Source organism: Sodiomyces alkalinus (assembly GCF_003711515.1).
Source record: "Sodiomyces alkalinus F11 unplaced genomic scaffold SODALscaffold_16, whole genome shotgun sequence".
Taxonomy (NCBI): Eukaryota; Fungi; Ascomycota; class Sordariomycetes; order Glomerellales; family Plectosphaerellaceae; genus Sodiomyces; species Sodiomyces alkalinus.
This window is the reverse complement of record NW_021167094.1, coordinates 87,883-109,135: the sequence shown is the minus strand read 5'-3', so window position 1 is coordinate 109,135 and position 21,253 is coordinate 87,883. Positions and strand designations below refer to the sequence as shown.

General features: G+C 54.0%; 7 protein-coding genes across 7 annotated transcripts; 4 read left to right on the top strand and 3 right to left on the bottom strand.

The window, feature by feature from the left end:
* The first annotated feature begins 1,427 nt into the window (after positions 1-1,427).
* Positions 1,428-2,442, top strand: SODALDRAFT_82063 (hypothetical protein). Its single transcript, XM_028615714.1, has one exon. The coding sequence runs from the start codon at positions 1,715-1,717 to the stop codon at positions 2,306-2,308; it is 594 nt and encodes a 197-aa protein (XP_028462455.1). The 5' UTR covers positions 1,428-1,714; the 3' UTR covers positions 2,309-2,442.
* Positions 2,443-2,501: 59 nt separating this feature from the next.
* Positions 2,502-3,395, bottom strand: SODALDRAFT_286028 (ras family protein; the record flags this gene model as incomplete). The annotated part of the gene is made up of 2 exons (XM_028608515.1): positions 2,502-3,119; positions 3,291-3,395. The coding sequence occupies 2 exons, from the start codon at positions 3,393-3,395 to the stop codon at positions 2,502-2,504; spliced, it is 723 nt and encodes a 240-aa protein (XP_028462454.1).
* Positions 3,396-6,177: 2,782 nt separating this feature from the next.
* On the top strand, positions 6,178-6,729 carry SODALDRAFT_364146 (hypothetical protein; the record flags this gene model as incomplete). Its single annotated transcript, XM_028614617.1, has 4 exons — positions 6,178-6,230; positions 6,379-6,419; positions 6,491-6,593; positions 6,645-6,729. The coding sequence occupies 4 exons, from the start codon at positions 6,178-6,180 to the stop codon at positions 6,727-6,729; spliced, it is 282 nt and encodes a 93-aa protein (XP_028462453.1).
* SODALDRAFT_82023 (hypothetical protein) lies at positions 6,616-7,650 on the top strand. Its single transcript, XM_028615713.1, has 3 exons — positions 6,616-6,692; positions 6,748-6,994; positions 7,424-7,650. The coding sequence occupies exons 2-3, from the start codon at positions 6,831-6,833 to the stop codon at positions 7,539-7,541; spliced, it is 282 nt and encodes a 93-aa protein (XP_028462452.1). The 5' UTR covers positions 6,616-6,692; positions 6,748-6,830; the 3' UTR covers positions 7,542-7,650.
* A 489-nt stretch (positions 7,651-8,139) lies between these two features.
* Positions 8,140-8,970, bottom strand: SODALDRAFT_285963 (haloacid dehalogenase; the record flags this gene model as incomplete). The annotated part of the gene is made up of 1 exon (XM_028608511.1): positions 8,140-8,970. One exon carries the CDS (start codon positions 8,968-8,970, stop codon positions 8,140-8,142), a length of 831 nt encoding a protein of 276 aa, XP_028462451.1.
* Positions 8,971-11,570: 2,600 nt separating this feature from the next.
* On the bottom strand, positions 11,571-12,278 carry SODALDRAFT_364143 (hypothetical protein; the record flags this gene model as incomplete). Its single annotated transcript, XM_028614616.1, has 3 exons — positions 11,571-11,822; positions 11,938-11,989; positions 12,112-12,278. The coding sequence occupies 3 exons, from the start codon at positions 12,276-12,278 to the stop codon at positions 11,571-11,573; spliced, it is 471 nt and encodes a 156-aa protein (XP_028462450.1).
* A 1,984-nt stretch (positions 12,279-14,262) lies between these two features.
* On the top strand, positions 14,263-20,765 carry SODALDRAFT_364141 (hypothetical protein; the record flags this gene model as incomplete). The annotated part of the gene is made up of 10 exons (XM_028614615.1): positions 14,263-14,422; positions 14,483-14,742; positions 14,875-15,166; positions 15,333-15,408; positions 15,493-15,600; positions 15,705-15,799; positions 15,889-15,911; positions 15,995-16,020; positions 16,125-16,292; positions 16,337-20,765. 10 exons carry the CDS (start codon positions 14,263-14,265, stop codon positions 20,763-20,765), a joined length of 5,637 nt encoding a protein of 1,878 aa, XP_028462449.1.
* Positions 20,766-21,253: the final 488 nt, after the last annotated feature.

The window sequence follows — 21,253 nt, the reverse complement described above, 5'->3', positions numbered from 1 at the left end:
CCAGTCCGGTCCTGCTGTGTGGTGTCTTTGGCGAGAAGCGCAATGCAAATGCGAAGGGCGAACCGGGGGGAGGAAGAAGAGGACGAGGAGGGCTTAGCCACGACAGGCCTCAGATCCACATGGCTTCGTGCAGTGCGCTTGACACCCTTGTCTTGTCTCCCGCGTGATGAAATTGCGAATGAGAAGAGATAGACAGAGGTGACGGGGTAGATACATATGTAGCTCGTCTGTTTCTTTGCCGCTTGCTCATGCCCTAGTAGGTAGGTAGGTAGGTCTCTGACTGGGACGACCGGACGGGCTTCTTTGGGTCTGTTCTTCAGAGAGGAAATTACTGGGTTGCAGTGTTCAAGGGGGGAGAATCTTCAAAGTCTCACCCTGTTGGGGTTGGATAGAGGGAAGTTCCCTCCCGACTGGTCGAGTCCGAAAGGGAAAACAAGCGCACGGCCTTCAGCGGGGGGCCTTGGTCTTCCGGCCCCGTAGCTCTGACCGACCCTTGGAAGCGAAGAATCCAAAAACAACGTACGAATGGGTTTCCTCGGCAAGGATCGCAATATCACAATATCGCAATGGATGATGGTCCAATTCCCAGTCCCCAGCCGGGAGCCAGCGTAGTTTCCCGCCAAGGCCCTGGCTCATTGCGCAGTGCCGACAGAACCTCCGCCCCCCCCCAGGACCTAAAGCTTCAGTGAAGATCTCGGTGAGAAGACCCAGAAGAGTGGCTGAATCTCTGGCACAACTATCCCTGACCCGCCCCTCTAGGAGCCCTTCCTTCAACTCGCCGGATGAAAGAGGAGGGGCAGAAAAGGGGCTGACTCGTTTGGCGTTGATAAACAGTCGACCGCAAAGAAGATGACTACCATCCATCATATCTTCCTTGCGATATGGAGCCGAAGAGATGCAAATGAAGTTGAAAGAGAAAAACGAAATCACACTGGTAATTAGTCCCTTCATGATAAGGGAAAAGAAAACACCTACCCCCCCCCGGCCGAAGTAGCGCAGAACCCTCATCGTCAGCTCCTCGGCCTCCCACCCTCCCCATTTTCGCTCCGGTCCTCTTCCCCTTCCCCCATTCCCCCTTCCCCCCACCCCCACGCTGAACCCTGGACGACCGACTGCACACAGGATATGCGATGTGCGCATAGCTGATGGGGGAGGCTTGGTCTGTAGCGCCGCCGCCGTGTTTGACAACGCCACCCAGAAGAGATACCAGAGATACCGCCAGAAGACATGACGGCGGGGAAGAAAGAGCAAAGTGGACAGGGAGATCCTCTGCCTTAGGTAGAGCACTCCAGGAGGTATCCCAAGCCACACGATGGTAAGGTAGGTAGATAGAGATAGTAAGTACACATCCCAATGATCGTGTGGGAATGGTCGGTATGAACAAGTTCACTCGAGTGCCCTCCCTGCCCTGGTTGTCCTGTCTGTCTGTGGGCTTTTGCTTCCTTCTCGCTCCCGGCCACGACCACAAACAGCTCAAATCCAATAGAGACGCGGGTCCTTCCTCCGCCAAGAATGTCCATGAGATAAGCCGAATGAATACCTTAGGCGAATGGTGGGTGAGTGAGATGCGAACCAGCACATAAGATAGCTACACATAATGTCTGAATCTCAGTGTCATCGGAACCCCTTTAATCAATCGGCCAGTATTTGGAGGAGGCAGCAGCCAAACGTCGTAAGCGCTCCAGTCCTGAATTGAATCCGACATGTGAACTCAATGGGAGCCAGGTGGCAAATAAATAGAAAAAAAGAAAAAAGAAAAAGAAGCCAACCAGCTTTGCCCGGGTTTGCCAAGTCCACGGAGAGGGAGGAAGAGGCGGCGGGCTCCAAATTTGAACTCCAGCCACCCTTGCTTGACTCGGAAGGTTCAAGACAGAGGCATTCATTCTCTCGAACTGCACCATGGCTGAAGTCAGAGACCCCTGGGAACTCAAGAGATGCCTCCCTTTTGTTTTACCGTTTCGTGCGCCATTCGCCAATGGTAAACTATTTCCGTTGTTCATGGACACTTGGTGCCAGCAGCAAATGTGAAAATCGTGGATATGGCCAATGGCCTGCTTCGAAGGATTTCTTCCCTCCTTCCCCCCAACAACTCTTCTCATTTCTCGCATCTCTCTCTTCATCCCTCCCTGTCACTCTCACACCAACATGTAGACGCACATCCTCTCCCTCTCCCTCTTTCTCTGTCCCTGTCAGACATCCTTCTCTGTCTCTCTGTGTCTCTCTCTCCAACTCTCCATCTCTGGGTCATCAAAATCCTGGCTGGGATAGTGCCGGGCCAGTTGCTCTATGGGACATCATGAAATCGTGACGTAAAAAGGCGCATTCGGTGGGGAATCGGATATTGGAGACTCTGGGAAAGCTGTTGGGTGCTTGGGCGACCGTCGTCCTCGTCACGGGGAGGGTGGTTTCTTTTCTATTCGTGAAAACAATAAATAATTGATAAGGGCTGAGAAGAAAATCGGAAAAGGCGGGCCTTTCTTTTCTTTTCTTTTTTTTGTCGTTTAGAGAACCACACATTTGCTCCTCTTGGACTTTTCGCCGTCCCCGCGTCGATACCGCGACACTCTGCCCTTCTCGTCATCGTATCCTAGACGGTCGCCATTGGCGGGTCGTGTGCCCGTGCGTCCGCTTTGATGCGGGCGCGATGCTGCTTGCCGTTGCCGCCGAAGAATTCGGACGACGTCGTAAAAGGCCTTCTCGACGTTGATGCAGTTCTTGGCCGATGCCTCGACGAATTCGCAGCCCAATTCGCGGGCCAGTGCATGGCCTTCTTGGGTGGACACTTCGCGCTCGGTGACTCGGTCGCTCTTGTTGCCGACGAGCATGATGGGTACGGGCGCTTGGGGGTGGGCCGCAGCGATGGGGGACCCGGGGTATGAAGGCGACGACGCGACGGATTCTTTAACCCGCTGGATCTGGTGGTGGAAGCGCTTGATGCGGGTAAATGACGACCGCGAAGAGATGCTGTATACGAGCACGAAGCCCTCGCCGTCCCGGATCCATTGGTCTCTCAACGCAGTGTATTCCTCCTGGCCTGCGGTGTCGAGGACCTCTAGCATGCATGCCTGCCCGTCGATGACGACCTGTTTTCGGTACGAATCCTCGATGGTGGGATCGTACTACGCAACAAGCAGATCAAAGGTCAGAAAGCAAACCCCACGTCAAAGTAACATGTTATTTTACTAAAAGTGGCAGAGAAAAGAAGAAGAAAAAGGAAAGGCAGGGCAGGGCAGGACAGGACAGGGCAGGTGGGGGAGGGAAAAGCGGACGAATTGAGCAGGTCGACTTACAGTCTCGACAAAGTGTTGCAGACATAATTGTATGGTCAAGGCCGTCTTTCCCACGCCACCGTCACCTAGCACCACCAACTTGTAGAGCACCATTTTCCCCGCCATGACGGGCAGCGTAGACGCAGAAACCTGTTAGAAACAAGGTGGTCCCGATTGTTATGGAGAGCTGCCGAGTGGTTTCAAAGAGCTTATGCGGATAGAGAAGGAGCGGAAAGTGAGAGGAGAAGGGCTGGATTGGCGGGAGGATAGGATGGCGAGCCGAGAGAGACAGAGACAGGGAGAGAGAGACAGAGAGAGTGTGTGTGAGATAGTGAGAGAGTCGGACAGGCGGACGACAATGATGAGAATGCGTTTCGTCGAGGGTGAGAAGCTGTCCAGACCGAGCGGGGTGGTTGCGAAAAGAGAATGGACACAGCAGATCGATGGGGCGATGGGGAGAACGCCCGAGTCTGGAAGAATGGGTTGTGAGGAGGAGCGACAGTGGATGGACGAGGGGTGGAGAATTTGGGGCTGGGCGAGTTTAGAAGGGGATAGGAGGGGAGAGGAAGAGGGAGAATCCGAAGTTAAGGAGAGGGCCTAAGATTCTGGGATCTGTATTCGTAGGATGGGGGTGGGTGGGGGAGGAACAATAAGAGTACTAGGTAAGGTAGGTAAGGTAGGTACTTCGTACTAAGGACACCACCGACCGCTCTGTGTTGTGCTGGACATACCTAAGTGTCCGACCAAGAAGGCCCGCTGGGGAGAAGAGGCGGGCCTTGGCCTTGTGCGTCGAATGAGGAAGAGCCTTCTCAGTGTAAATCCTGGCCTCTTGAGCTTGCTCTAACAGTTCAGCGCTGCCAAGCATTTACTACTTACTAAGTACTGGTACCAAGAAGCGTCTAAGCCCGTACCTTGCAAGGCCCTCGAGAAAGCTTCCATGACTTGAACCGTGCAAGACGACATGAGTGGTCCGGCATCAGGACAGAGGTACTCCGTACCTCTCTAAGGTAGCCACGTTGTACGTACGTTGTACATACAAACCTTGCTCTACCTTAATTACCTTACCCTAAAAGACTCGCAAGATAAAAATGCAGCCACTCAGTAATAGAGCGGGATACAAGACATCTAGAAGTGAGGCTGCATAGCCGTCTACACACACCTGGTTCAGGATGCGACGAATTATGAAGCCAATGCCAATGCCCTCTTAAAAAGATAATGAGTGATGAGAAGGATAAGAAGGACATGTGGAGTACCACAAAGTAATGGATATGTATTTCTACATGCCTGCATGAAGAAGCGGAGAAACTTACTCGGGAACCGGTCAGCTAAAAGGAGCAAAGCAAGCTAAGAGGCTGGCTACCACAACCCTTCATCCGGGACCCACGAGGAAAGCCCGACCGATGAGGACCACCTGTGCCCTGTGCTCTTCCCTACCTCGTACTCCCGTGCTTGTTGCGGAGTCGTGCGGAGACAGGTGCTCGCTTCGTGCCGGGATTGCTGGCCAAAGACATGCGTGGAGCTGGGTTCGTACCCCCCTCCCCTGAGGGACCAATACCTCGAACTGACGGGAGCAGAGAGAAAACCAGTGCGACATGGTGAGTGTGAAAGATGGAGCCTCAGACGGCGCGGTTCGGGCCTCGGTTCTGTCCCCCACACGTGGTGAGGTGCTGGAGCTGCTGCTGTCCATGCTTGCAGCGTGCTCCTCGTGGTACCGCTTGGTTGTATGTAGGTATTTACTCCATATGTACGATGGACATGTCGTTATACGGAAAAACGGAAAGGGAAATCGGGGTAATTAGGTAGCGCCAACATCAAACCAGATCGCCAGCTAAACTGCAGGTACTCCGTAATTCTTCGGTCGGGAAGATTGGCTGTACACTGTACATGTACGAAGTATGGAGTACGGCATAATATGTGCGTTGTAGGTCCCTCTAATAGGTGCTATTCGTACAATGTCTGTGCGACTGAAAAGCACATCATTTTCATCCGCCAAAGCAAAACCGACCATACCCTCGGAAAGGCAGAGTAACGGTCGAAGTGGCTCCTCCCTCCCATTTCGGTTTCTTGAGTCTCTTTGGTCTGTCTGATCTGTCTGTGCGATGCAGCCGGGGAATGGCCCGGTCTAGGATTGTGGAAAATTGAGCGGGGAGACTGGGCCGCGAAGGGCTACAGGGAAGGAACTGGTGACAAGCTCTAGCGTGGGCGGATTCAAATGCTTAGACCGCTTGGCTTATCAAAATTCGACGGCTGGATGGCTTCGGGGATCAGGTAATTAAGACCTATCGATCAACACTGCATCCGCCATTTTGAACCTGTTGAACCCGTCAACGCCGTTGACCGTAGGAAGGCTGCCACCTAGTATTGGAATACCTACTCCGTATATACACGAGGAGCTTCTTTTTTTTCTTCTTCTTTTATTCCCGGCTTTATATATAAGTACGCAAGTAAGTACGTGTCAAAGGAGAGGCCCGGCCTAATGTCAGGTAGTGGCCCTTACTTGCAGAGTACAGAGTATAGTGTACCGATACTTGAGGTTACCTTACCTTAGTACGGATACAGGGGTCACGGATATTAGAAGTGACAAACGACGGAAGTACGGATACGGAGGACCTTCCTCGATACTGTCGCGTTTATTTGTATACTCCGTGCTCCGTATTCGTACTTTGCAATTACATCGTAAGGTACATAATTGATCACCCCGATAACCAATATACCTTAATTGCATGTCCTCTTTGGTCCTGGAATGCAGTTAGGTAAGGTAGCTGGCAGGTTGGCGTATTATGTACTAAGGTACCTTATCATAGGTACACGAGCTATTGTACCATCGCAAACACGTCAAATATCTACTTTCTCAGACCGACCACCTCGTCTAATGGTGGCATAAACGTCCCTCAGAGACAACACCACCATGACCTTCCCCGTCCCAATATTCCAGCCTTACCTCTCTGTTGGAGCTTGGCTGTAATTAGGTTATTGCAACGGAGTAGACGCGAGGTATACTGGGTGAGTAGGGTCTTCACGGCGGGCGTTCTCCAGTCATTTACCCAACCACATCGATCAATTTCCACGGGCCTAACTCCGCGGCTTCCGGATTCCGTTCCCAACCAAGCAAGGCAGGCTCCGAACCCCAGCCTTCACAATTTATACGAAGTACGTTGTCGTTTGTCCCACGCGTTTCCGCCCTGACGGGTTACGTACGTACACCAGCTTTGTTGCCTCAGCTCACAGTCCTGGATCAACAAAGTCGTCGCCACTGGTCTACTGCGCTCCGTACTACGTAGTCGCTCGCGTAGACCTCCGCCACTTCTTCTTCCGAGCTGCCCAGTGCCATGATAACCCCCTAATCGATAGCCTACCTGACTATGTACGAAATAGGCCTCGACGGGAACGCTCCCCGGTCACCCTAACGAACACGGACGGATGGTATGGCGTCCTTTTGCAGCGAACGATTGACGGATGATTGATTGATTTCATCTAGGCATTTCCGTCGCTTCGCCTTCCTTATTCTATACTTGGCATTTAAATGAACCTGTCAGATCTCCGATCTCCATCCTGGAATCTATGTTTCAGCCACGACATATATGCATGGTTGTGGTCACGCTCAAGATCCGCGTGACGTCTTCTTCAAGTATGGTACTTGCTGCGCACATTCAGTGCTGTGCCGAATCTCAACTTGCGCAAGACGAATTGGACCGGTTGAGACACGGCCAAAATCGACTTCTCAGGTGAGGTGGACAATCTTCGTTGTCTTAATTCTCAACTCTCTTGAGGACGCTGCCTTCGCTGTTTCGGACGAATAATCGCTTCGAAGACTCGCCACCTTTGGCCACGACGTCGGTGAATAACCCATGACTCTGGGACAGCGGTGCCTCCCCACGATCCACCAAACTGAGACAAACATGTTTTCTTATCGTACTTCGCATAATTACGGTGTATCCGTAAGGCATTATATGTCATGTTCCCCAAACTGAGGTTTCTCGCACTACCTGAGTCAGCAGACAGCTTACACGTCCTCGGCACCTCGCATCTCCTCTATAACATAATCCCCGCGTGGGAAAGACGAGACACACAAAAAGAACCAGAGTCCTCTCGTTCGCGTCGGCGATGCGGGGTGCATAGTTCTACAACGTCTTTTGACTGACCTCTCATGGCAGACTGTCTTCTCACGAACTTGGTTTGTTTGCGTCCAAGGGTTCACCTTCTCTCTCGCTCGGATCTGCCCTTTTCGGAACCCCAGTGTCCTCGAGCCAAAGTGCTCACCAGGCTCGTTGATCCCTAGGTTGATTTTTCCTGCTCTGGTGGGTTCGTGTTTTGTGTTGATTGTTCCGAGTGTGTGGTTGCGATGTTGGGCCTATCTCCTGTTCCACCACCGGAACCTCAACCAGCACCGTGCCGCCTAGCCGGAGTCTGCTCCTCTGTCCGTCCAACTACCGGATGTTGGGCAACTAAGGGCGCTCCTTAAATGTCTTTAAGGTTGGTCTAGCAATTCTATGTTTGACAATACCCTTGCGGCGGCGAGGCCTCCCATTTGTTCTCCATCGCCATCACATCGGTATCGGTATGCAAATCCCTGGTATCACCACAACTCGGCCGCCTTTAAGAAGACCTCTTCTATTAGAATGTGCCTGTTCCCGAGATCGACAATTGCACGAAACTTCCGTGAAACAAAATATCAACATGTGATAGAACCCTGGGGTGTGACTTGTCGTCGCCCATACCCAATCTGCCACAGGCGTCATCTCACAGGGACCGTCCCCGTTTCGGGGAGGACAAGAATCAAAGTTCGTCTCAGAATCATTTGCTGGGCATACTCCGTACTAAGTAACTTCCTTTCGTCTGGCGCACGATTTCCGATCCCGACCACGAGGATTCAAGTGAGTCCAAGTCTGCTAGCCAACTCAACAAACCCATCCTCGCCCTCGGGGATCCAGATATCAACCCATTCCTTCGCCTGCTGGTACCGTTCCTCATCTTTTCGCCAATCCTCCTCCTGCGGCCGCTCGACATAGACCGTCCTCAGTCCCGCCCTCCTCGCCCCCGCCAAGTCCCCCAAGTGCGCTGCCACCATGGCCACATCTCTCGGATTTTCGAGCCCGAGCTCCCGCACCGCGCCGTCATAGACCTCGCGGCTGGGTTTATACGCCCTAAAGTCCTCCGCCGATAAGATGGCACCAAACCCCAGCCCGCCGAACTCGTTGAGGTCCTCGAGCAGAGACGTATTCCCGTTGGATAGAGTCGCGGTGATGAACCGCCGCCCCAGTAGGCGTAAGCCGGCCGAACTATCCGGCCACGGTCGTAGCCGATGCCACGCGCGGCTGAGGCGTTGGACCTCTTCCGGATCCGGGAACGCGGCGGCGAGGCCCCATTCTCTCAGTAAGACGGTCAGGCTGTCGAGGTGATGGGCGTCGACGTCCTTCCACGGGGTCGTGCCGGGGATGAATCCTGCTGTGAAACGCTTGTAGCTGTCGCGCCACTGTTGGGCGAACCGGGCCCAGTCTTCGCGGGTAAGGCGGCCCAGAACCTCACGGGCTTGGGCTGTCTCCGGCGTTGTGTCATCTCCCGTGGACGCTCTCAGTTTCGATTCGGCGAGGGTGTTGAGCTCGTCGATGACGGAGGAGCGCCAGTCGACGACGGTGCCGAAGATGTCGAAGGTAAGAGCTTTGACCTGCGTCGGGAGTACGTTGGACGGCGATGACGACATGGCGTAGGATCAACCAGATGGCAACGAGAACCGCATTTGCCCTTGGTATTCAAAAGCTTCTCTTATCTTGATGCTGGTCAGCCACTCTCTGATAAAATCAGTTTGGAAGAGTCCCGTGTCTGGTCCCTGGTGCCGGTGCTTTGTGGATAGGCCGGTGAGGTCCGAGTTTCGGTATGTTGCGTCAAATCGGCGTTTCTCAGAAGAATTCCGGACGCCGCGATTTTCCGATGACTCATCAGAGCCAGGGCAGCTCTATGATCGCGATGGCGTGACGCTACGGAGAGTGTTCGACTTGCATATGTCATAGCCGAAATTCACATGCGACATTGGCTTGGAGGGCTTGAAGGGCTTGGACCGTGGAGGCAAAGGCATCTAAGCGTGGATGGCTTGAGTATGACTTGACTTGGCTTCGAGTACAATCGAGGAGTCGCCGAGCGGCATGTAATACTTTCGTACTTTTGCCTGACAAGCGGGATTCCTCTCATCCATCGTGTACGACAACGGTTGTAACCGGCCATTTCGGCACGACAAGCTACCTACCGTATGTCACTGGGTACCTTAGGTATTCAGGTATTCTCAGCCATCTCATACTTTCATCTTTGGGATATGGTTGCGTCGAATCCAACCAGCCTTGAATTCGGACAATGGCGTAGATGTCAAGGCAGACTGGGGTCCGAGGAGTGACAGACTGTCAGACACTGATCCCGAGACGGACGTAACAGTTCTCAGTGGCCGTCTTGCGCTCAATTCTTCCGGCGGCGGGGTACGGGATCCCTTAGACCATAGATGTCATGCCAGCGGCCGCCCGTAGCAAACAGCCTGACTTGTTTGCGACAGGTTGTTTCCGAGGGTGCTCATATAACATCCGACGACTGTCCCTGGAGTGCGCAAGTCAGGAAAGGCGCGGTTTCCCTTCTCCGTCCTCCGCGCTTCGGGCCGGGTTCGGGATTCCCATGGTTGCTGAGATGATCGCAGGTGGCTGTCCCGATCACCAGGCCAAAGTTCATGTACTGACGAGGTGTTTTCCATCGCGGGATCGTGTCAGAAAACCCTGTCGAGTGTAAACAAGAACGAACCGACAGGTCCACCCACGGGATAGAGGGCCGAGAAGGACACTCAGCATAGTGCCTCGATATTGACGACCAAATATGCCCGAAGTCCGTCATTTGCTAGACGAGAACTTGGCTCTATGTCCCCAGGAAGAGCAAACCCCGCGATCGTGGTACCCGGAGGATTTAATATGCGGACTCGGAGGATTTCCCGAACTTTCGCACCGGCGGGAAGCACGACTTCATCATCAATCGTTCCTTTCCCCCCCTTTTCCCCCACGAAAGATTGTTAGGCGGTCTTTCCTTTGTGTAAAAGTTCGTCAGCAAATACAATGTTTGATAAAGGGGATCCTAAACTTGTTGGGCTTTCGTTGTGGTCGAGGCCGAAGAAGAATTCAGAACTCGGTTCTGAATTGTCTGTACCGACCACTTGGGCTTTGGTTTGAGGTCTAATTTAACTCGCGGCGGCGGAAACGCGACATTGGTGATTCACAAAAGGACCCCAGATAGACAGTTCATGATGATGTTCTCCAAGGCGAGGCCGGACCTCCCTACCACTTAATGGCAAAATTCCCCGTGGTCTATTCCGTCGACTGTTTCCGAGTCATCCGGAGGAAAGGGTGCGGGAGGGGGGTTGGGTTCATGAACTGACATGACAGCACGAAGAATTGAACCCACCAATGTCGACATTCAGAAACCATTCAAGACCACACAAATGCCGACACACCCTGCAGTTTTCCCGAGCCCGGTATGCTCACTGAGAGGTGACGATTGTGGTGATGAAAACGGTAGAACAATACCAACCAGTGGGTGTTCCTGCGAGGCGAAAGTTTAGCATGAACCTGATTCGTCTTTGATCAAGTCGATCTGCGTTCAGGATAGGTAGCTGGCATTGCACATTACACCCTCAACCGGGAGCCGCGGAATCAAAGCCCAATACTTTTCGTACTCCGTACTCGGCAAGTGTCCCTGTATAGCCGTCTAGGCTAGTTCTGCAGGAGCCAGACCGGTTCTGCCACAATGCAACCCCAGCGTCACCACAGCCGGTTTCTTCCTGCATTTGGTTTCCCCCAACTGTTGCGACCGAGCAGGCGAAAAGTGCGTATCCACGGCAATACTTAGTCTTCCGGGATGAAGATAGCAGCGAGTGTCGACGCCAGTACAGAGGATCGAACCTGATGGTAATGGGGGAAGACTGTCCCGTCTGCCACAATACGGCAAGAAGTACGACGACGACACAAGCATCGAACAAGCCCCTACGGATACAGGCCGGGGCTTTTCGCCTCAAGTCGGGAAGCGCGGTTTCCACATGCTGCGTCTAAAGGGGCAAGACGATATAGGTACTCCGTAATTATGAGACGATTCGCCATTGTCTTGAACGGCTTCGAGGAAAGTGCGATGCGCCCTTTGAACGCGGCCCGTGGAGTGATGTCCGGAGTCCGGAGTCCGGAGAAGGCTACGTAACTATCCGTAATACTTCGTAGTGAAGAGCGGAAAAGGTGAGGTGCCCATTGCATCCTTTGTACGGATAAATCGAGGGTCGATCACTCATCAACGGCGGAGCATATGGTGTTCACCCGGGGCTGTTGATAGGCTGGGACCGGATGGCGACGTGATTCGTGGCGCAGGCGCTTGCGGTATAATAAGTGCGTGCTGAGCATAAAAGGTCAATGAGTCCAAAAAGATGCCATGCGAGGAACCCGGACCCTGCAGAAAGTGGAGGTCTACTTCTGAGTTTGCTTTTAGCTTGGTTTCTTGAGTGGTATTCGGGTATTCGCCGCGGCCCCTTGAGCTGGTACCCGTCTAGCTTTGGTCATTGAGAGAGAGAGGGGCCGAGAGCGAAGAACACGGCGATATGTTGTGCGAAAAATGCATGCGAGTAATCAGATGTCTCGGTTATTTTGGCCCTGGGTCAAACAATCGGGGCGCTGTAAATATGTACCAGCTTGGAATGAACACCAAGCTGTTGGCTGTGGTTGAAGGAGGAGGTAGAGTACATACACCGTACCTTACGTCCAAGCACTCATATCTTCGTCTTCGTCGTTTTGAAGTACGAAGAAGGTACTAGACGGGCAATTCCATGCCTCTCAACTGTGCAAATTTCTCCACTCGCCGAGAAGAGACAGTTCGATCCTTCCCCTCCAGTTCCGTTGTGCCCAAAGCCAGGTTTATGTGGATCCTGAAGTCGGAAAAGAGTTCGCAGTCAAAAGGTTCGATCGAGTGGGCACGATCCAGCCAGACGGTACGGTCGTGTTTCATCAAGAATTAACTTCGTAGGGATTTCTGTTCTTACGGAGTTTGTCCGAATACCTTACATACAACCTACCTCTACGGATATGGCCCCTGTGGCATTGCCTCTCAAGTGGGGGAGAAGGGGGGAAGATAAAGGATTGGACTGGGGGGGCATCGGAAATGGACCACCCAACTGACCTGCCCATCCAGAGGCGCGAACCGTGCGATATTGGGAACTACCTAGTTGCCTGCCTTCCAGGAGATGTACGAATAGAAATGATTGCATCCATACAACGCTTTATGAGAGTTTACTTCGTGAAAAGAGAACACGGATAGAATCTGTGAGGTTACAGAAGCTTGCGCGTGTCTTGGGAATCATATCCGTACCTACCTAGGTACGTAGGTAAGGTAGGTAAGGTAGTACGTTGTACTGGCGTATGTACTCTGGCGTTCCTTCTGGCATTGTGAATTGCTACTGTGATAGCGACGAGTGACGATGACCAACAGGAAGGGAAGCCGGGCCCTGTTCGTTCCAGCCGCCTGTTGAACCCGGGGTAGTTTACGTTGCAATTATAAGGTACCTTAGCCTGTGGACGGAGTAACCTCGTATGTACGTACCTACGCCGTTGCACCGGGTCTGGAGAGGTGGGGTTGAGCAGTCCCGGCGCAACATTTGCGGTGTGTGTTTTCTGACTCTCAATATCATATCATCTCTCGAGTCGTCTCCATGAGCACGGAGTACGGAGGCGACGTTGATAGCCGGGAAACACCGCGTCGAGCCTGTGCACAGTTTGTTATGAAAGCGCATTAGGCGAAAACCGACGTATCCAAAAATTCATGGACACTTGTCCTTTTGTCAAGTGGAACATTCAGAAGATGTTCGAACGATCCGTGTCAAGACCAGCCCGAGATCTCTGACCTGGTCAGCTGAAGGCCCTTGCTCTCTGTGCAGGTGGAGGCATAAATGTATGGAGACGATGCACGATGGATGTACGAAGTACGATTATCGAACAGGATATAACCCTTCCACGCATAATATACGAAGTACATATCCGTACTTAATGTGGATTGACAGATGTGTTGGTTCGTGCACCTTGGTCCGTGGGGACCGAGAAGAGTCAAAGTGGATGCATGGGTGAATAGGTTGTTGAAGCGGGATAAATTATTATACGAGAATTAGCTTGCGATATTCACAAACTGTCCTTCGTACTTCTTTCGTACCTCAAGAAGCGCCATTTACTTCGACTCTATAATTTACTCGGAGGAGCACAGTGTTGTCGAAAGGAAAAGCATTGTGGAAGTACAGCGTATGGAGTATCGTATCACCGGACGGAGTTACTTCGTACGTACCCATCCGTCGTAGCAGCCAACGCCCGTCCAGCTTTCAATCCTTGGTGACCAATTCACTTCATTACCGACGTCAAGCCTTGTCCTCTCGTGATTCATTCATCCCAACCAAATGCAACCAAACCAAACTAAATCGCGGGAGGTCCGGCTTTTAGGGGAAGGCAAAAGCCGCCCTCCCGTTCGACGGCGTGCCGGGAAAAATGAGCGTGAAGCCATCTCGGCGAGGCTGCCGACCATTGTCCTTTTCGTCAGTTTCCTTCCTTACGAAGTCCTTTCATACCGAAGGTATCGTTTCTTTCCTTGTTCCGGGCTGCAGGGAGTAAGCACTCCCTTCTCCAGTGATCTACATGACAACTCCAGGACAAAAGTGCAGGCGCTGTTTCGTTCTGACGGAAGTGGTAGAGTAAGGTATTATCTTATATACTGATACTCCCGCACTCCGTACAGATATGGGTAGCTTATCTTGGAAGAATAGGTAAGGTAAGGCACCCGAAACGGGGACTACCCCATCGTGGTACTGTATTTCTACTTACACTTCGCCACGAGAAAGGCGGATCACACCGTAGCATTAGAAGTACCATAGACAGTAGCTACTGTTAGTCGTACTGTAAGATAAGGTAGGTACATAGGTACCGGCACTGTATTACGAATTGGTATCTGTATCATGGTTGTATTCGTCGAAGTAATCTCCTTTCCCCTCTCCTCTTCTCATTTCGACAACACACCTGGGGGAGTCCCCTGTCGGCCCCTGTCCACCGAGCTACGCCCAAACTTGAATCAAATCAAATCAAACTCGTTCCTGCGAACGAAGCATCCGAGCTTTTGTCGCCCTATGCGGAGTACATATCATTTGTGCAAGTCTTTCATATGCATGCCCCAATGAGCTCGCCAATGGGCACAAGTACGCGAATATGGATGGATGGGGTGGGTGGACGAGCACATCTCCCAGGCTCGCATGTTGCGTGGCATCATTTCCGCCATCCCGTGTCGTGTCACGAACATCGACGACGTCTGTCCTGCTTCACGCAGATTGAATTTGATTCTATCAGAGATAGATGACCGTCAATTGACGAAACATCACTACAACGTACATACGCCTAGGTCTGCTCTCTTCTGGGCGAGAGCCCTTGACGACGACACAGATGTTCGGATACCCAACCCTTGCTCCCCTCGAATCTCACCCGAGTCCATCCCCAACCCCTACCTTGCGGACTTTTTCAATTATTTTTATGAAGCTTAGCTACAGGGGTTCCTCGGTCTTGACCCAACCCTGCAGAGTCCAGAAAAGGTTGCCGAGCCGCTCGTCACTGTCACTGTGGAGCCATTGTGCATTAACTGGTCCGGGCACTCTCCCCTGCTTCTTCTCTGTTTCTCTTCATTGCCCTCTGAGCTTCGACACGCGCATAATGCTGGAGGACTGGACTGGGGAAGACTGAACACCTTTGCTACGGATATTCGTTTCTTTTCCTCTTGCATCTTGCACTCTTCATACTCGTTCTTTCGTGGGCGCCATTGGTTTTACGTGAGGGTGCTCTCGCCAGCTCGACCCTTTCCCCCCTCAACATCAGGTTTACCCGTGTCGCTCTTTTTTCTTCGGTTCGATCCTATTGTGTTGGCATCGCGAGCCGAAGCTCTTCAACCCCTTTTTGCAAAGACTTTTTACGAAAAACGCCAGCAAGAGCCCCTGTTTTGTTTTCTCTCTTTATTATACATTGCCTCTGAGACGCATGTGAGTGAGCTTTGCTTCTTTCGAGTCGACCTACATCCTGCGCCTTCGAGCATTCTTCTCTCTTATAAACTGCGCCAATCGGTGAGTTTCGACGGTCATGTCTTGTATCATGACGGTGATTCGTCTTGTACTGAACACAGCTGACCCTGATTGCACCGACAACAGCCGATTTAGCGTCTTCGCCCGTCCGCTTGTGCGATCGTTCTACGCGTTCCCTATATATATTTCAACAGGTCTTCTCTCGACGCGACATATCTCCTTTGTCTCGCCTTTGTGCACCCGACTGCCCGTTGCCGGCGTTTTCGCTTGGAATACTCCCCGGACGCCTTGGATACCCGAATTACTCGAATTCAAAAGCCAACGTTGTTGAATGAAAGCATCGAATATTTGCATACGGCTGGAAAAGAACGGCGATACCTGAGATTATTGTTTTGCCTAAGCGTGGGCAACAGCAGCTGGGTCGCCGCCGAGCGTGCCTCATACCTAGCTTATTTCTTTGTTTGTCCTTCTCTAAAAGGTAGGCAGTAATCAGTGACCATTGTTCGACCCATTGCGTGGCAGCACCCGTTCAGTATGAAGACCCGGTGATGAGTTGCTGACCCCTCCTCACCAGAAAGAACTCTGGTTTCATTTCTAGCCGACGGTTGGTGATCATACTGGAAGGTAGAAGCGCACACTTCCCCGCCTTATCTGGTGAGTAAACTGGATACCTGGGCCATCGGCCATTTGAGACAGTGTTTCTCGAGCCAGGCAGCCCTGGCTATACTGGAAGTGTTAATGTTAACGTGCTGGAACAGCATCAATGCATCCATGATTCTGCAGTTGAACCTTGCTGCATCCTTTCCTAATCCGACCGATGCAGGGATCACGGATATAGTGTCGTGCTTTGACCTCTTCAAATCGAACCCCTTCCGCGGACCTCAGTCAATCTTCAGGAGATCCCTCTCCTTCACATCGAACCGGATGTTCGCAACAGAGCCCATCATTTGGACTTGATTCATGCTTGTAGCGTCACCTACTACCCCGAAATATTCGTTTCGTCAGCATCTGAAAAGATGAATGCCTGGGAGACAGAGGATGAGGCTGGCGGCCCTGCTGCGACCTCACTCCCGACCCCACGAGATACACCCTACAGGACACCTTCTGGGGGCTCGAGGAGATCACGCCGCTCTGTCACGCCACCCGGTACGAAAAGCTACTCCCCTTCTTTTGCGGCCGGGGAAAGAAATGGGAAAGTCACGAAAAGGTCGTCGAAAGACGTCTCCAACGACGAAAACATCAGTGTTCTGGATCCTCGACGATTTACGCCCACCTTGCATGCGAATCTGGTGGCTGAGATCCTGAACCTCAGGCGGGATCAGGAAGAGAAGATCAAACTTATCGAAAGCCTGGAGGCCACCCTGCACTCCACTCGAGGAGAACAGGAGTCCCTGCAGGAAACGCTGGCTCAGACGACCAAGGAGAGCCGGTCCTTGAAGAGACACCTAGCTCTTCTTGAAGGAGGCACGACTTCAGCCCTGGGAGAGCTGACACGAGAACGCGATGAGGCGGTTGAAAGCAATATCGAGACGAAAGTGCGGCTTGAAGCTGCACAGCGGAAAATTCGGCTCCAAGAAGAGGATTCTCGGAGGGTGCATGACCTTTGGATTCAGGAGAAGGATGCCTGGGAGGAGGAGAAACGGAAGTATGAGCGCAGGATCCACGTGGTCGAAAGCCGGCTGAAGTCGGTGCTTGATGAGGTCGCCGCTTACCAGAATGCTCTCCACTTGAACGGGCACGGGCACGGTGCCCACAACGCCGAGAGCGAAACGGAGGAGACGGGACGGGAGAACGACGCTGCGAGCGTCCGAACGATGAGCATGACAAACAGTATTCGGTTCTCAGGGATGCCCAGTCCTGGAAAAGGAAACGGCAATTCGTTGGCGGATGAACTCAACCTGGACGGAGACGATGACTGGCATACAGATGACGGTGGCCGAGAAAGCGTGCTCTCTCATCATCGACACCACGCACGCAACATGAGCCGCGACAGTGTCATGTCCAGGCTCCACCGCCGAAACCAAAGCATTGAGAGCCTCAAGCGACCGGGAAGTGTTGCGCGTGGCAAGCTCTGGGTGAACCAACCCGTGCTGGAGGCCCTGGAAGATGGGATCCCTGAAGACGTGGTGAATCCGCCTGCTCCTAAAGTCGTCTACACCGACACCGGAACCCAGTTCTCCCCGCCGCCATCGCCCATGTTACAGCCGTCGTCGGAGCCTGCCGAGCGCATTGAAAGGGCTCCCGAATTGGAGACCCTTCCACCAGCCGAGCTCGAAATCGAGGCCAACCAGCGACGGAAGCGCGTGCAACTCAACAGGCCCTCGACAATTGACACTTCAGCTCGTCCCCAACACCATATGGTCTCGACCAGCTCTCAGACGGTGGAAGAGCCGCTCAGTCCGCCCAAGACACCCAAGTCTCCATTGCGGGCGTTGACACCACCACCTCCGGAGACTAAACCCACTCCCACGGTCTCTGTTTCTACTCAGACGGAAGACCATGAGAAGGAAAAGGCAACAGAGGAGGAGAAGGAAGAGGAAGCTAAGCCGTTGCGCCAGTTTTCCCCGATGCCCGAGCTCCCAATCCCCAGCATCAGCGTCATTCCTCCGACTAGCCGACCAACAACGCCCCGTGAGCCACGCCTTCCGCAATACAATAAAGACGCTGGCTGTCAGGTCTCGCTCCTCGTATCGGCAGCTCCGGTGCAATCCACTGGTGTTCAGACGGACGAGATCCGCGTGGATCGGCGCCTCGCTCAACTCCCCATGCACTTGCGACCGGAAGCCATCTCATCACGACCCACGTCCCCTAATCCTACCACGTCATCTGCTGGTGTCGCTGATGTCGATGCCCCCGAGCAATTTACGCCTGGCCCTGCCGATTTGCCACCTCGCAATCCGAGAAGGCTGGCGATTAAGCGCAGCTTCACTGACATGCCTACATCCCCTCGCGGTCCTATCCCTCCTGTGTCTCCTACTTTCTCTGGCACGCCTTGCAGCCCTGTCGAAAGCCCTCCTCGCGATGCCTACCCCGGCAACAATGATGACGGGCCCCTGTCAAGCCAGAAGGCGCCAATGCGTCGCCCACACCGCGTCAGCAGCTTGTTTGCCGGATTCGATGCGAACAGCTCGGACGAGGGTGAAGACTACGGCGATGCCGATCCGGATCTGAGTGATGCCGAGTTTAGGACGGCTCTCTCCGCACCTGGGCAGAGGCCAAAGTCGGGTGTTGTTGCGCCGGCCAAGAGAGGCTCCTATGGCAACATGGCCTCCCCAGAGCAGCCTACGTTGAGGACCTCGGCCATGTCTCGGAGTTCAGTGCGGTCCCTTGGCACTGAAAGCTACAGCTATAACTTGGAGAATAAAGAGAACAATGTGCAGAAGGACAAGGACTCCGCTGCGGGCTCGGGAGCGCAACACACCAAGTTCGCGCAGCGAAGCTACGAGAAGTCAACGGGAGCTGGCGCGAACAAGGCCAACGGTATGCGAAGGGCCGCCATGATACAAAGCGGCATTGCGACCCACCAGGGACGGGCCAGAAGCCCGAGCCTCACCGACTCCCGCGATCCTCCTTTCCCCATCCCTACTAGAGCAAGCTCCCGGCGGCCCCCGATTAGCGCCAGCGCGCCGAGCGACGGGCAGCGGAGTCCGACAAGGGTCGACGGTTCGTGGCGGAGACGAGGCAGCGGGCGCAGCCATTACCGGGCCAATAGCATCCGCAAAGTGCGGTCGGCAGCTGCTTTGCCGCGGAATCACAAGTACCGGCGACACGGCAGCCGGTCCCCTCCGCCGTTCTCCGAGACTACCGAGGGGCCGGAAAGTCCGGGACTCCCGCCGTTGCCGCACAACGACATTACTAGTCCGCATGCACGAGAGAACGGCAGGTCCCGGTTCAAATCGTCGCACAGGTCGCAGCCATCGACGACGACAGCCCAGACGGCTCAGACATACCAGACCAGCGGGACCAACGGGACCCACGGGACGGATCTCAACTCCCAGGGAAGTGTTTCCGGTACTACTGGGGTGGTGGATGCCATCGCGCAAACGATGGTCGGTGAATGGATGTTCAAGTATGTTCGGAGGCGCAAGTCGTTTGGTGTTCCCGAGCCCAGCGGCCGAGAGGAGACGAGCAACGACCGGCACAAGAGATGGGTCTGGCTGGCGCCTTATGAGCGGGCCATCCTGTGGAGCAGCAAGCAACCTTCTTCGGGCAGCGCCCTGATGGGCAAAGCCGGCCGAAAACGTAAGCCCCGTCCCCCGACGCCAAATCACAAATGGTGGAGCGCAGAGAGACTGATGATGGCCTTCCTCCCTAATTCTGCAGTGACGATCCAATCGGTTCTCGACGTCAAGGACGACAACCCGGCGCCCAAGGGCATGCCGACAATCTTCAACCGGTCGATCTTGATTCTCACACCGCAAAGGGCGCTCAAGTTCACGGCCGTCTCGGCAGAGCGACACTACTTGTGGCTGACGGCGCTGTCCTTCCTGGCTCACTCGCAGCAAGCGGTGCCGGAGATCATCACGGCCCCCCCGCCACCGAAGACGATGGTTCCCGACTTCGAAATGGCGCAGCCGAAAAGGCGGCCGGGCATACGCGACTCGATTCGTCTGACGAAGAGCAAGACGTCGGCCCTGAGGACGGCTACACCGAGCATGCCCAGCGTGCCGAGCGTGCCGAGCGTACGGAGCAATCCCAGTGCGCCCCCGTCTCAGATGGACGACGTTGGTGGTTTCAATTTCAAGCACGAGGCGTTCCCGCCGTTGCCCGAGATACACCACATGCACCATTCTCGGGAACGATCCGGGGAGGCGGCCGAGGCGCCCGTCATTCCGCGGTTCCACGAGCGGTCGGCGGCCATGGTGCACGGGCGGAAGCGCAGCAACACGGGGGGTCACGTGCCACCACCGCTGTCGTTCCGCGGGTTTTCCGGGCCGGCGGTGGCGAGCAGCGCGGGGCACAGCTACACGAACAGCAACGCGGGGAACAGCGTGGGAACGGCGGGGTCGTCGGACATTTACCAGACGAATCAGTCGCAGGCGTCGAGCGGGGGGCCGAGCTGGGGGATGAGCACGACGACGACGACGGGGTCGCAGCGGACGTCGGAGGCGTCGACTCGGCCGAGCAACTTCTTCGACGCGATCGGGACGGTGCGGATGGAGGCGTTCATCAGCCCGCTGGCGTTTTCGCAGTTCGACGGGGACCCGGATGAGGAGGAGGAGCTGAGGTACCGGGCGCGGAGGCGGAGTAAGGAGCACCGACGCCGGGCTAGCAGGAGCCGGAATCGCGACAGTTATAACTCCCGGGGAGGAACACGGGGGGTGGATGACTGGTATTCCGGCAGTCGGACGGCAGGAGAGGATGACTTCTTCAGGGATGACCCATTCAAGGGGTTTTAAAGGTGAAGATGCTGTTTTTTTTGTCGGGGGACAAGTTCCCCTCGACTTTTGTATTCTATATATATCAAAGGAAAGTGTCTCCAGCCTCTCCCATTAGTCGGGGGTGGTTAAGGCTTTTCGAGGTTGGGGTTGGACTCATGGGACGGAGAGAAGAAGAGGGGACCTCAGGGTCATTTTATTTGGCGTATTATTAAGGAAGTCGACCTGCTGAGGTTTTGTTGATACAGTCCTTTCGGAGGCGACATGTAGAAAACCAGGGGAAATGGAAACAGATTATAAGGCCCATTGACCAAATTCTAATTTTCGGGATGATGGATGATGTTGGGGGCAGGGGATGTTTAGTGATCGGTCATGGGGGTGGAGTTAGGGCGTTAGGGAGCAAGTACGATCAAGTACAGTGCACGCCCACTGTACAACCCCTCCCAGTGCCCCTCTTTCAGCGGCCCGCGCTGTCACTCTTAGCAACCCATAAACCTGGATGCCTTCAA